The sequence below is a fragment of the Bufo bufo genome, chromosome 1 (genome assembly GCF_905171765.1).
Source record: "Bufo bufo chromosome 1, aBufBuf1.1, whole genome shotgun sequence".
In the NCBI taxonomy this organism is placed as follows: Eukaryota; Metazoa; Chordata; class Amphibia; order Anura; family Bufonidae; genus Bufo; species Bufo bufo.
In genome coordinates, this window is record NC_053389.1 from 680,875,156 (window position 1) to 680,889,551 (window position 14,396).

Consider the following 14,396-nt stretch of genomic DNA (forward strand, 5'->3'; position numbering starts at 1 on the left):
TGCATACTGTGGGGTACTGTATATAGTGTGGGGTGCTATTCTGCTCTACTATATACTGTGGGGTACTGTATAGTGTGGGTGCTATACTGCATACTATGTGGTGCTGTATACTATAGGGTGCTATACTGCATACTGTGGGGTGCACTGTAACACTAGGGTGAGCCGAGCCCTGGTCTCCTTCCTACAGAGCGGTGCCCACTTCCAGCCTGAGCCCAGCTGCCCCGAGCACTGATCCTGAGCCGCTGGAGTCTTCAGAACTGGAAGTATTTACAGTCATTCACTGTACTCTACCAGATGTGTGGATTTTTGTGTGTGTGTGTTGTGGTGGAGAGCGTGATTGCCTAAGGTGTGGGAAGGCGGGATCCAGGGGGCCCAAGTAAATTTTTGCCCAGGGTCCAATCAATATTAAAGACGGCCCTGCCCATGTGCATAACCTTACATTTGTCAGTGTTAAACCTCATCTGCCACTTCTCTGCCCAAGCCTCCAATCTATCCAGATCCATCTGTAGCAGTGTATACTGTCTTTCAGTGTTAATTACTTTACACAGTTTAGTGTCATCTGCAAAAATTTATATTTTACTGTGCAAGCCTTCTACAAGATCATTAATAAATATATTGAAGAGGATAGGGCCCAGTACTGACCCCTAAGGTACTCCACTTGTGACAGTGACTCAATCTCAGTGTACCATTAATAACCTCCCTCTGTACCTTCTTATAGCAGGTACCCGCGGCTCATATCCACAACTGGCAGTAATGGCAGTCGTGGACATTTAACCCCTCAGATGCCGTGGTCAATCCTGAACACGGCGTCTGAGTGCGCTGAAAACCGAAAGTGCGCGCTTTCAGTGGTGCTTTGTCTCCCCGTGTGGCGATCAGAGGAGTCGGAGCTTGTATGCAGCAGCCCCTGTCTGTTAATGACAGGAGGCTGTTGCATAGTATTTCCTATTGCGCCCTTGCCTGTAATAGGACTCCATAGGAAAGGAGTAAGGCTACGTCTACACGACGACATTTGCCGCGCAACATTTTGTTGCACTAATGTCATGCGACAATTTTTATAATGGCAGTCTTTGGTGTCGCACTGCAACATGCTGCAACTGCGACGCAACAGTCGCAGAAAATCCATTCGAGATGGATTTTTCTGCGACTTGCGTCGCAGTATGTTGCAGTGCGACACCATAGACTGCCATTATAAAAATTATCGCACGACATTAGTGCAACAAAATGTTGCAGTGTAGTTGTGCCCTATCTGTCGCGCGACAAATGTTGTCGTGTAAACATAGTCTAAAATCATCATAGATTCCAATGTAAGTGCATTAGAGTCTGATAGCAATCAGATGATTGATTGTTATAGTTCCCTATGGGAACTATAAGGCTGGGTTCACACGAGCGGATGCCGTGCGTGACATCCGCTCCGTGAAAGACAGCCAAGTAATGCTCCGTGCCTCTGCAGTCTGCATCGGGTCTTGGCTGTCTTTCAAGGAGCGGATGTCACGCACGGCATCTGCTCGTGTGAACCCAGCCTAAAAGTGTAAAAAAAAAGAAAAAATATTTAAATCACACCCCTTTCCCCAAAATAAGAATAAAACTCCCATAGTATAAAAATATATTCCCCATACGGCAAACCGCAAATAAATAAAAAGTGATAATTACAAAAAAGTTATAGAGGTCAAAATATGGCAACAAAAACAATAAAACAGATTTTTTTCCCCATTTTTTTTATCACTAGCAAAACGCAAGAAAAACTATACATAGAGGCTCAGTTCAGACCTGAGCGTTCTGAAAGGAGCGCTCTGTATGCGCGATTGTACGGGCGTTTACAATCGCGCATACAGAGACAAGCGTACACACAGTGTCGCGCGTTCCCGAAAGTCTATGTACGGGAACGCGCGACAAGCGCCCAAAAAAACGCTCCTGTACTTGTTTGAGCGTCGGGCGTTTTACAGCGCGATCGTACGCGCTGTAAAACGCCCAGGTGAGAACCATTCCCATAGGGAAGCATTGGTTTCTCCTTGTTGAGCGTTTTACAGCGCGTAGGAAAACGCTCAGGTCTGAACTGAGCCAGAAGGTATCGCCGGATTCGTACTGACCTGTAGAATAAAAGTAACCGGTCAGTTTTATCGCAAATCGAACGCCGTAAGTAAAAAAAAATAAAAAACGTAAAACTGTGATGGAATTGCTTTTTCTTTTTGCAGTTTCACCCCATTTGGAATTTTGTTACCACTTCCCACTACATCATATGCAATATTAAATGTTGGAAAGTAAAAAAGAAGCCCTCATATGGCTATGTGAACAGACAAATAAAAAAGTTATGGCTCTGAGAAGGCAGCGAGCGCAAAACGCAAAAAAAAGAACTTCCGGGGGTGAAAGGGTTAAATGGTATTTTCCCCTATAGAGAAGGTGAAGACAAAATATCTAAAATAAAAATAAAAACAAAAACACCAAGAGCTCCAGCATGGTGCACTTTCGTCTAATAAGACGAGAAATGCCATCTAATGAACAATTATGCCAGGAGCAAAAAAAGTGTCCTGCATTTCATATTTCCCACAGACCTTCAGCTAATATCTGGAGCTGACTCTTTTTTACTGCCAAAAAATGCCACTAATAATACCAAAAAACAGGATCCTGTAAAAAAAAATAATAAAAAAAAACAGATCCTGTGCATCTGTTATGTACACTTGGCATCTGTTTGAGATGTTTTTTTTTTTGTTTTGTTTTTTTAAGATGGGGAAAAAAGTACTGCATGCAGAACTTTTTTTTTTCAGTCTCAAAAAAACGGATTAGAAAAATAGAAAAAGAAACGGTGATGTGAAACCAGCCTTAGGCATACATTCTGATGCCTTCAGACAGCCTGTAGGTTTATCATCATGGAAAACCTAGTAGCTCTACACCTGCAAATGAAAGGGAAAAACACAAAAATGTTTATTTCCTGAGCAGTTTTTCATTGTCATTTTCTGTTAAAGTAAAACTCCGGGCAAGTTGTTGGCATGCTCAACCTGCGGCCCTCCAGCTGTGGCAAAACTACAACTCCCAGCATTCCCGGACAGGGAATACCAGCAGGGCATGGTGGGAGTTGTAGTTTTACAACAGCTGGAGGGCCGCCGGTTGAGCATCCCTGGTTTATAGTAAAATGGACATCTAAAGACATTTAAAGAGAGTCTGTTTTTTCACTCTGGTCCACAAAATGTAAGCTTGGGTGCTTAGTACACTATAGGTTCTTATAACCACAGGAAAGGACAATTATTGCTGCAGGTTACTGGGCTGTACAGATGTTGCCTTGTCTGACATCACTGGCATCATTTTAGCAACTTTTCCTTTAGAGTCCAGTAACAGGCGGCCATTTTGCTATTTCCTGTGGTGCTAAGTGCTCCTTGTAAACATGCATTTGAGGGACTATTGTAAAATAAATACCATGATGACCCTATAACAGAATAATAGGACAGCACATGGTCTGAGTGCCTGCAAAGTGTGCAACTTTATTTAAAGGGGTTGTGCAATGGTCTAGCCTCAGGATAGGTCATAAATATCAGATCGGGGAGGGTCTGACCCCTGCTAATCAGCTGTTTGAATATGCTGTAGTGCTCCAGTGAGTGCTGCGGCCTTTTCCTAGGCCAGTGACGTCACATTCATTGGTCACGTGGTCTAGGCACAGCTTAGTCCTATTCAAGAGAATGGATGCCACTGTGCTTGGTAAACTGCAAGGAGGCCATGGCCTACTCAAGCAGCTGATCGGTGGGGGTGCCCAGTGTCAGACCCCCACCAGTCTGATATTGATGACCTATCCTCAGACACTCAGAAAACCTGTTTAAGCTCCAGCATCACTTAAACATAGAAGCAATGTTTCTGACGATGTCCTTTATCAAGCTGATGGTGAACCTGGATCAGGACCAGCAAAACATTGCTAGTGTTATCGCTAAGTGACCCATTTGCAGCACTCAATCTCTCCTACTATTCTGTACTGGATACTACCCTGGCCTTATGACACTCAGTATGCTGCTTAAAAAAATGTTCCATGACCCTAGTAGTTAGTTTACTAATTAGGAAAATTTACCCAGAGGTCCACTTTAAGGCTAGGTCTACACGACGACATTTGTCGTGCGACAGATAGGGCACAACTACACTGCAACATTTGTAGCACAACATTTTGTTGCACAAATGTCGCGCAACAATTTTTATAATGGCAGTCTATGGTGTTGCACTGCAGCATGCAACATGCTGCGACTGCGATGCAACAGTCGCAGAAAAATCCATCTCGAATGGATTTTCTGCGACTGTTGCGTCGTAGTCGCAGCATGTTGCAGTGTGACACCATAGACTGCCATTATAAAAATTGTCGCGTGACATTAGTGCAACAAAATGTCGCGCGACAAATGTCGTCGTGTAGACCTAGCCTTAATCTTCTCATTCTGTTGCAAGATCTAACATTTCCCTTCCACCACTGCTCATTTCATGATGTGAAATCATTTGAACTAATGTTAATATTCTTCCACTTTACACTAGAAGCTTCACGATATACACAAATCCTGCCAATGTTAGAAGGCTTTACAAAAAGCTACCTGACACTGATGTGTGAGTTTAGTTAAATACATGGAAATCGTCCAAGATTCCCAATTTTCATTTTTAGGTTACATCATTACTAAAAGTAAAAACAGGAACCTTTTAGTTTTCATCATCAGCTAGAAAATTGAAACGTGGATCAAGCCTTCTTTCTACTAGTGTAATAGTGGCCTTCCCAGCAAACAAAGCAGTGTGGTGAATGGAAAGTCCCTTACAAGCCAGCTTAGGGTACTTTCACACTTGCGGCAGAGGATTCCGGCAAGCAGTTCCGTTGCCTGAACTGCCTGCCTGATCAGGGAAACTGTATGCAAACGCATGTAATTTTTTTGACTGATCAGGCATTTTTCAGACTGATCAGGATCCTGATCAGTCAGAAAAATGCCTGATCAGTCAGAAAAATGCATTGCAATACCGGATCCGTTTTTCCGGTGTCATCAGGCAAAACGGATCCGGTATTTTTATTTTTTAAAGGTCTGCGCATGCGCAGACCGGAAGGACGGATCCGGCATTCCGGTATTTTGAATGCCGGATCCGGCACTAATACATTCCTATAGGGAAAAATGCCGGATCCGGCATTCAGGCAAGTCTTCAGTTTTTTTCGCCGGAGATAAAACCGTAGCATGCTACGGTTTTCTCTTTTGCCTGATCAGTCAAAATGACTGAACTGAGCATCCTGACCGGATTACTGTCTATTCAGAATGCCTGGGGATATGCCTGATCAGTTCTTTTCCGGTATAGAGCCCCTAGGACGGAACTCTATGCCGGAAAAGAAAAACGCTAGTGTGAAAGTACCCTAAGGGTACTTTCACATTAGCGTTTTTCTTTTCCGGCATAGAGTTTCGTCCTAGGGGCTCTATACCGGAAAAGAACTGATCGGGTATATCCCCATGCATTCTAAATGGAGAGTAATCTGTTCAGGATGTCTTCAGTTCAGTCTTTTTGACTGATCAGGCAAAAGAGAAAACCGGATACCGGATCCGTTTTGCCTGATGACACCGGAAGAACGGATCCAGTATTGCAATGCATTTTTCTGACTGAACAGGCATTTTTCAGACTGATCAGGATCCTGATCAGTCAGAAAATTGCCTGATCGGTCAGAAAAAATGACATGCGTTTGCATACAGTTTGCCTGTTCAGGGAACGGAACTGCCTGCCGGAATCAAACAACGCAAGTGTGAAAGTACCCTAATAAGTGCAATCTTTTCCTGTGAGGGGATGAGTTTGGCCTATATCCAATACAGAATGTAATAGTTGTGACATACTTCATTTTCCCACTAAAATATTTGTATTGTTGGCTTGAGATTCAAGAATGAACATAACCTTCTGCAGGAGACAAAGGCTGGACCTAATAATATGATTGACACGGGGAAAATGTAGGAAAACTGACTTTATTTTCCTCATATGTCTAGAACATAGAGAAACAATTATACTGTATATTGATAATTTAGAATATAAAATATGCAAATTTGAAAAAAATAATTTCTTTTAAATGAGGCCTATAGAATTAGACTTACCGGAAGGCCCAATGACAGAAAAACAAGTGAACTATCTAAGAAGTGGTCCGTAACTGGCATACATATATGACCGGGTTCCAAGGATTTCTCACAGTTCCTTACTAATGTAATATGAAGCAGACTAAGACAGTTAAATAGTTATTTCCAAACCAATCAAATGGTGCATTGAAAAATACAGTACAGTGTAATATACAGATCAGTAGCGATCAGTCTCTTTGTAGGTAGGGCCGAGGAGAGCAGAAGAGGTAGAAAGGCAACTTATGTTGCTACAGCTCATTTCATGAACCAAGGTCTCCTCGAATTCCCTTTCACTGTCAAAATATCAAGTGTGAATAGGTATACAATCAGTTCCACGCAGCATGGAAAGTAGTAGACTGCTTTGCAAGGACCAATGTGCACCTGGACGGCAAAGCAATATCTGTAGAGGTCTTAACCCTCAGTCAGAAACATTCTAAAACAAGGCTCCATGTCTCTTTGATAAAATCAAGGGCTATTTTTTCAGGGTGTCCTGTTTCTAAAAAGCCCCTCAGTGTAAGACAATCTGCTTCTGAGCATGAAGGAAAGGTAGTGGGCTACATGGACAAATTCACTAGATTAGGTTTCATTCCAGATTATAGATACTACATTTCTGATGCAAAGCATAGTAACATAAAATGTGACAAAAGCAAACTTCTAACAACACCAGTGGTCAAGCTACAAAACCAGAAATAAGAGTCTGTGCATGGTCCATAAAAGGACCTACTATAATGAAAGTCCAACTTAGAAATATGCCTGCTGACATTATATCCATCTTGATCAAACCAGACCAGAGCTAGAGAAACAATGTGCTGATATGTACCTATATACATCCATGCTTCTCCATAAGGCCATAGCTGATAAATGATGCACAAATAGTTGTTTCAATTGTGATTTGATACAAGAAGTAAAACTGGATTTCAGAAAATGAACTAAGTTCAAGGATTTCATCTGTCAGGCTTGGAACATGGACTTATAACTATAAGACATTGTAATAGACCATATCTTTCATTGTTTGCTCAGCCATTGACTGATCATCTGATGCATTCTCCACTTCTCCATAACTGTATGAGTTCTCTTCAAAGTCATCCATTTCTTGTTGGCTTTCCATATTATTGGCTTCTTGGTCAGGAAGGTTCATCATTGGATCTATAGAAGAACAATAAGTGATGGAATAGGAGTCAGTAGACGTGGCTTGGTCATCATGGCACTAACAGATATGCTGAAGACCAAGGCTTGAATCCCACTTCCTCAGTCTCAATAATTGTGCATGAATCTCTTGCTCAATAGTGTCTGAAACTGGAGATTGATGACGTATAGCAGCAGTATTATATGTACATATCTGTGGTTTAGTTTTAGAGCTCTTGTGCTTTCTAAACATAATTACTATATGAAAGTGTATAAAAGGCCCGACAATTAAACATATCATCGCTAACAAGTGTTACTAGCGGAGTAAATGCACCGCCGATGAACGAGCGAAGGACATTGTTTCCCAGTAGCAGATCCTGCAGTGTAAACACGATCTGCTGCCGGGAAACATAGAGACAGTATGGGGAAGAATGATGGTCCCTTTACACGGGGTGACCATCTAGCACAGGCATCCTCAAACTGTGGCCCTCCAGCTGTTTTACAACTACAACTCCCACAATGCCCTGATGTAGGCTGATACTTGTAGGCTGTTCGAGCATGCTGGGAGTTGTAGTTTTGCAACAGCTGGAGGGCCACAGTTTGAGGATGCCTGATCTAGCAGATTGTCGGAAAGGAAGCGCTCTTTCCCGACAATCGGCTGATCGCTAGTAGAGTAGACCGATGCATTTACATGCACCGAGCTCCTCCAGAGTATGGTGATCTCAATCTTTTGTGCTGCACAAAATATACAATTACCCGATGAATGAATGTTTTGCTTGTTCTTTGGGTAATCAGCGGTGCGTTTTCACTGCCAGATCATCGCTAACCAGTGTTACTAGTAATGCTGGTTAGCGATGATCTGTTCAATTGTCAGCCTGTGTAAAGGCCCCTTTAATGTACCTGTCATTCTGGGTGAAAGTGTACATGAAGAATCACACTATTTGTGACCAGTATATTACTTGTATCCTGCATTTATCACTTGTTTTTCCCCACTACAAGCTCTATCTCTAAGGGAGCATTCACACGACTGCACAGCGTTTTGCGGAACGGAACGGGCGGCCCGTTATAGAAATGCCTATTCTTGTCTGCGATTGTGGACAAGAATGGGACATGTTCTATCTTTTTTGCGGGGCCATGGAACAGAGCAACGGATCCGGACAGCATCTTTTGTGACCCCATTGAAATGAATCGGTCCGCACCCGTTACGCAAAATTGCAGAACGGATGAGAACCCATTCATATGGTCGTGTGAATGAGCCCTAATTGTAATTTGTCCCTGCACTCAGCACCAGAGTGGACAGAGACTGGTTACCATACACAGGTAGAGAAGAGGAGATACTGCTCTCCTATCTCTGTCACACACACAGTAGCATCAGCATAGAGGACATCATACATGCAGGACGGAGGAGGAGGGGATCCTGATAAGTGGTGAAAGAAGCATTTGTATGTAATAATAGGGGCAGCACGGTGGCTCAGTGATCTAATCCAACAAAAGACAACATTTGCATGGAGTTTGTATGTTCTCCCTGTCTTTCTGTGGATTTCCTCTGGGTATGAGAAAAAAAAGGCAAAATAGCCAGCTCACCTCCGATGTCCAATATAGCGGTGCACGGGGCGGACACAAGTCAGTCCATGTAGTAAATTCAGATAGAAAGGAAGGCTCCAGCACCAAGCGTGGACGTTTGAAAATCCCAATCTTTATTCAGCAATGTTCCATAAATATACAGCAATCAGTGGCACCAGCTCCCTCTTAATCCCAGGAAATCAACGCGTTTCGAACAGTGGTGTTCTTAGTCATGATCTGAGGTGTCTGACATGGTCGACATTGAAATAGGGTCCTGCTCCCACTACTCCGCCCCCCAGGAGGAGTTCTGGAGAAGTGGGTTGGACACGAAGGCAATCAGGTCCATGTGAGACACCTGTACAAACATATTCACCCGTGGCATAAAACATACAGACTAACATTAAGCAAACTCACAATTTAACAATTTAAAATCATATGGTTTTACCTATTAATATATATAGAATATTGGCCCCACACAGTAAAAGGTGTCAATATCAGCAAAGAGAACCAATAGTAAAAATAGATAAATAAAAGAAACAAAAGCAAAGAGGCAGAAATACGAGAGCACAAAAGCATAAGAATACAAAACTACAAAAAAACTACAAAAAATACACGAATATGACCATGTGAAGGAGATTATATATGTGTATGTTCCATTGTATATTTAGCCATATCATATTCGGTACAACATAGCAAATCACAACTCTTTTGTTTCAAAATCCGGATCCATGTTTCAAAGTAGCCATAGTTCTAAACAATTCATATTCCCTAAATGAGGAAAAAGTAACATGTATAAAAAAGGTTTTATTAATGGATGACAATCAAAAAACACCGTATAATCCTAAAAATCGCCTGGTGTGAATTCATGCCCTAATCTGCGCTTATCCGGCAGTCAAAGGGTTGTGGCCGGCATGAGTTTAATTGACTGCCACACCTCGTAGTGTTTTTCTCTCTTTCAAAATCTCGGTCCCTATTCACACTATATTTTCTCTGTGAATACCAAAGTAACCGCCCTGAAAGGATCTTCCTATGTAGCAGGAGAAAAACACTACGAGGTGTGGCAGTCAATTAAACTCATGCCGGCCACAACCCTTTGACTGCCGGATAAGCGCAGATTAGGGCATGAATTCACACCAGGCGATTTTTAGGATTATACAGTGTTTTTTGATTGTCATCCTTCATTAATAAAACCTTTTTTATACATGTTACTTTTTCCTCATTTAGGGAATATGAATTGTTTAGAACTATGGCTACTTTGAAACATGGATCCGGATTTTGAAACAAAAGAGTTGGGATTTGCTATGTTGTACCGAATATGATATGGCTAAATACACAATGGAACATACACATATATAATCTCCTTCACATGGTCATATTCGTGTATTTTTTGTAGTTTTTTTTGTAGTTTTGTATTCTTATGCTTTTGTGCTCTCGTATTTCTGCCTCTTTGCTTTTGTTTTTTATATTTATCTATTTTTACTATTGGTTCTCTTTGCTGATATTGACACCTTTTACTGTGTGGGGCCAATATTCTATATATATTGATAGGTAAAACCATATGATTTTAAATTGTTAAATTGTGAGTTTGCTTAATGTTAGTCTGTATGTTTTATGCCACGGGTGAATATGTTTGTACAGGTGTCTCACATGGACCTGATTGCCTTTGTGTCCAACCCACTTCTCCAGAACTCCTCCTGGGGGGCGGAGTAGTGGGAGCAGGACCCTATTTCAATGTCGACCATGTCAGACACCTCAGATCATGACTAAGAACACCACTGTTCGAAACGCGTTGATTTCCTGGGATTAAGCGGGGGCTGGTGCCACTGATTGCTGTATATTTATGGAACATTGCTGAATAAAGATTGGGATTTTCAAACGTCCACGCTTGGTGCTGGAGCCTTCCTTTCTATCTGAATTTCCTCTGGGTACTCTGGTTTCCTCCCACACTCCAAAGACATACTGATAGGGACCTTAGATTGTGAGCCTCATTGGGGACAGTTGGATGCTAATGTCTGTAATGTGCTGCGGAATATGTCAACACTATATAAGTGAATAAAATAAATAAAACATATTACAAAGTTTTTTCTCTTGGCTTGTGCTATGGATTTGTGGAAAATATAAATGATAGTTATTCTTAAAGGGGTTATCCAAGATGCCCCCCTATATGCCCAGGCCCCTCACAGAGGTTGTACTTACCTGGCTCCCCAGCACCCACATCCCTTCTGATGGCCGCCGCTGCATGCATCTCCCCGCTGCACGGATGAAAACATCCAGGGGAGGGGGGGTGTTGGCCAATGGCAGGCCGCAACGGAAATGAGCCTCCCTAGCGTCACGCAGCCTGCTATTGGCTGCGCCCCCATCCACATGACGGGGAGATGCAGTGGTGGCCGCGTGGGAACCAGGAACGACATGGGTGTCGGGGAGCCAGGTAAGTATAACCTCTGTTCGGGGAACGGGCATTATAGATTTTGGATAACACCTTTAAGTTTCCAGTAGCATTTTCCTTGACAATTAGTTTTACGAAGAGAAATGATGCGGATTCTAACCTTGGCTTTCCAAACTGATGTCCATCACCCCATGTTTGACCTTCATGTGACGACTGAGGTTGCCTTTCAGGTTAAACTTGCTGGAGCAATATGGGCATTTAAAGGGCTTGTATCCTGCATGAAGGTGCATGTGACCCAGCAAATTATACATTCGGTTGAAAGATTTTCCGCAAACCTAGGAAAGAAAGCGATACAAATAGATAAGCTATGCAGGACATGTCGTGCATTTGATGCTAATGGTCTCTTTATTGGAAGCAAAATGAGACACATTACAATGAATCTGCACATCCTGAGGAAACAGTGAAGCCATACATTTCATACATAGCCAGGGTCTTTTCTCTCTTGCTGCATCGCATAATGTATAGAGATGGGGCTTTTTCATGATATATAATTGCTAACAGTTCTTTCCATACTCTAGGAACAGAGGGACAAATGGGCAAATTCTAACCAAGAGCAGCCATTTCCCATCACAGGTTCTATTTGAAGTATTATAATAAAGCAGGCATGCTCAACCTGCGGCCCTCCAGCTACCTTAAAACTACAACTCCCACAATGCCCTGGTGTAGGCTCATAGCTGTAGGCTGCTCGGACATGCTGGGAGTTGTAGTTTTGCAACAGCTGGAGGGCCGCAGGTTGAGCATGCCTGGAATAAAGAATGGTCAGTTCAAAGATGCTCTTGGACCTAAAAAGTGTTTGACAACACCTAAGGAAATGTTCACACTGCAAATTTCCATGTGGATTTCGGCATGTATTCTGCACTGAAATCCAAAGAAAACTTGCATCTATTCTATCTCCCGTTGTTCTTGAGTGGGAACCCCTGCTGCTGTTCATATGTGCAGGGTTTTCTGCAAGGATTTCAAACCTGTATCAAGAAAGAGTATGTCCCTTCTTGGTCCAGTTTCCATGCAGAAACTGCAGCGGGTCTCACACGTGGATTAGTCCCATTTAATGGGGCTGATCTGCAATTGCACATGCAGCAATTAAACCACAAATCTGCAGCAGACATTTGAGGGTCAGCACAGACTCCGAATTAAATGCTTGTCAGATTTTTGCAACTTTATTTTATTTTTAAAAAGACCTCCAACCACATTTCATTAGATAAAACAAGAAACACTTTATCTACCATGAATGTCCCCGTAGGGTACAGTCACACGTGCAGATTATTTTATGCAGTTTTTGAAGCCAGTATTAAAGGGATTATCCAATTTCTGAAACAGCCTTGCCATGCGCCGGGCCCATAACAGGTAGTATACTTACCCTGCTCCCAGCGCCGCTCCTGGCCCCCGCCCCACCGCTGCTGCTTCTCCCTGTACACGGATAAAAACATCTGGGGGCGGGGGGAAGGGGAGCCTCCTTAGCGTCACCCACGATGCTAGGGAGGCTCGTCCCCACCTGCCATTGGCTGCTCCTCCCGACACCGGATGTTTTCATCTGTGTACAGGAAGAAGCGGCAGTACGGGGATCGGGAGCGGGGTAAGTATATTACCTGTGAGGGGCCCGACACATGGGGGGGGGGGGCTGTTTCAGAAATTGGATAACCCCTTTAAGGAAAGATACAACTTCGCTATTTTGAATCCACTCCTGGTTTTAGCTTCCAAAAAAAGTGCAAAAAATAATCCTGTACTTGTGGCAGCACTCTAACTGCAGGGATTCTCATCCAATATGTAGATCGGTCCCAAACTGTAGAAAGAACACATAGTCTGCCCTGCATCTTACTTTATAATCGCTCTTCTAAGTTCTGCTGACCACAGCCATATTGCCGAGAAAGAAGCCTTAGGCAACACAGGCAATGTTTTGTAGGGAAAACCTCCGAGGAGGCCTCTTCCTAGTTCTAGGACATTCTAAGACCAGGTAACACAAACACTGCTCAGCTTTGAAGAAGAAATCATTTCAAAATATAATTTTTTTTAGAACTGACATAAGCAATTTCCCTGGTCACACTGAAGCGTTGAGCTGTGCCACTGTCAGCCTGGCTTGTACCTTGCATTTGAACGGCTTCACGGGGGAGTGCACTATCATATGGGTCTTCAGCGTTTGCTTCTGTACAAAGGTCTTAAAGCAGATATGGCACTGGAATGGGCGAACACTGGCATGGATCAGCATGTGGCGCTTCATGTTGGCATGCAGAGTGAATTCCCGCCCACATACCTCACATTTAAACTCCTTTACTCCCTGGAACAAATAAAGAATACAGATTAAGAGTTTGAGGGACATTAATCTAGGGTCATGATGAATGAATGATATGAAAAAGTGCTGCCTCAGATTCTGATTTATTACAGTTTTAATGCAGGGTGACCAAATAAAGGAGCGGTAAAAGGTCTCTTTGGATAGTGGTCACACATCAGTGTTTGGTTAGTGATTGTGAGCCAAAACCAGGGGCATGTTTTATACCTCATCTCTATGTAGCCTCCACTCTTGGCTCACCATCACTGACTGAAAGCAGCTTATAACTCCCACCAGCAGAATGAAATGAGAAATGAGTCCGACTACACAAGGCCGACATACTATAGCTTAAGTCCTGCTTCTGCTTGAATGACTAGAGCTGTCCATACACATTCAATAGCTGTGGGCATAATGCTCATTTTGCCAACAGCTATTCTTCCTCGTTCCCCCATATAGTGTCAGACTGGGGTTCCTTGGGCCCATCAGAGGAGATTATTCTCAGGGCCCAACGCCCTATATCATCAATAAAGTGTAATAGGTTTTGAATCATAAAGTAGATATAGAACTTTGCGGTAAGTGATTCAAATGGGTTTTTGGACCTTTGTGGCCCACTATGACTTCAGAGACTGGACCTACTGGCCAATCCGACCCTGCCTCCATATGCCAATGTACACTTGACAAAACCTGCAAGTCTTCTCACAGGGGAGTAAAGGTGCCAATAAACAGTGTACAGTTGATTAAGGCCTAGTTCACACGAACGTTTGCTTTGCGAGTGTACGGGCCGTTTTTTTGTGTTCCGTATACGGAACCATTAATTTCAATGGTTCTGCATTAAAAACGAAATGTGTTCCGTATGCATTCCGTTTCCGTTTTTCCGTTCCGTTGAAAGATAGAACATGTCCTATATTTGGCT

The 14,396-nt window shown here is 42.9% G+C and overlaps 1 protein-coding gene across 1 annotated transcript in view; it reads right to left on the bottom strand.

The window, feature by feature from the left end:
* Nucleotides 1-5,754: 5,754 nt before the first annotated feature.
* The window catches only part of ZNF710 (zinc finger protein 710), a 107,958-nt gene continuing 99,316 nt past the window's right edge, over nucleotides 5,755-14,396 (bottom strand). The window contains exons 3-5 of the mRNA XM_040414135.1: nucleotides 13,301-13,492; nucleotides 11,321-11,495; nucleotides 5,755-7,232 (exon numbers count right to left, since the gene is read on the bottom strand). Of these exons, the coding sequence (XP_040270069.1) occupies nucleotides 7,063-7,232; nucleotides 11,321-11,495; nucleotides 13,301-13,492 (537 nt within the window). The 3' untranslated portion in view covers nucleotides 5,755-7,062. The remainder of the gene's footprint in view (nucleotides 7,233-11,320; nucleotides 11,496-13,300; nucleotides 13,493-14,396) is intronic.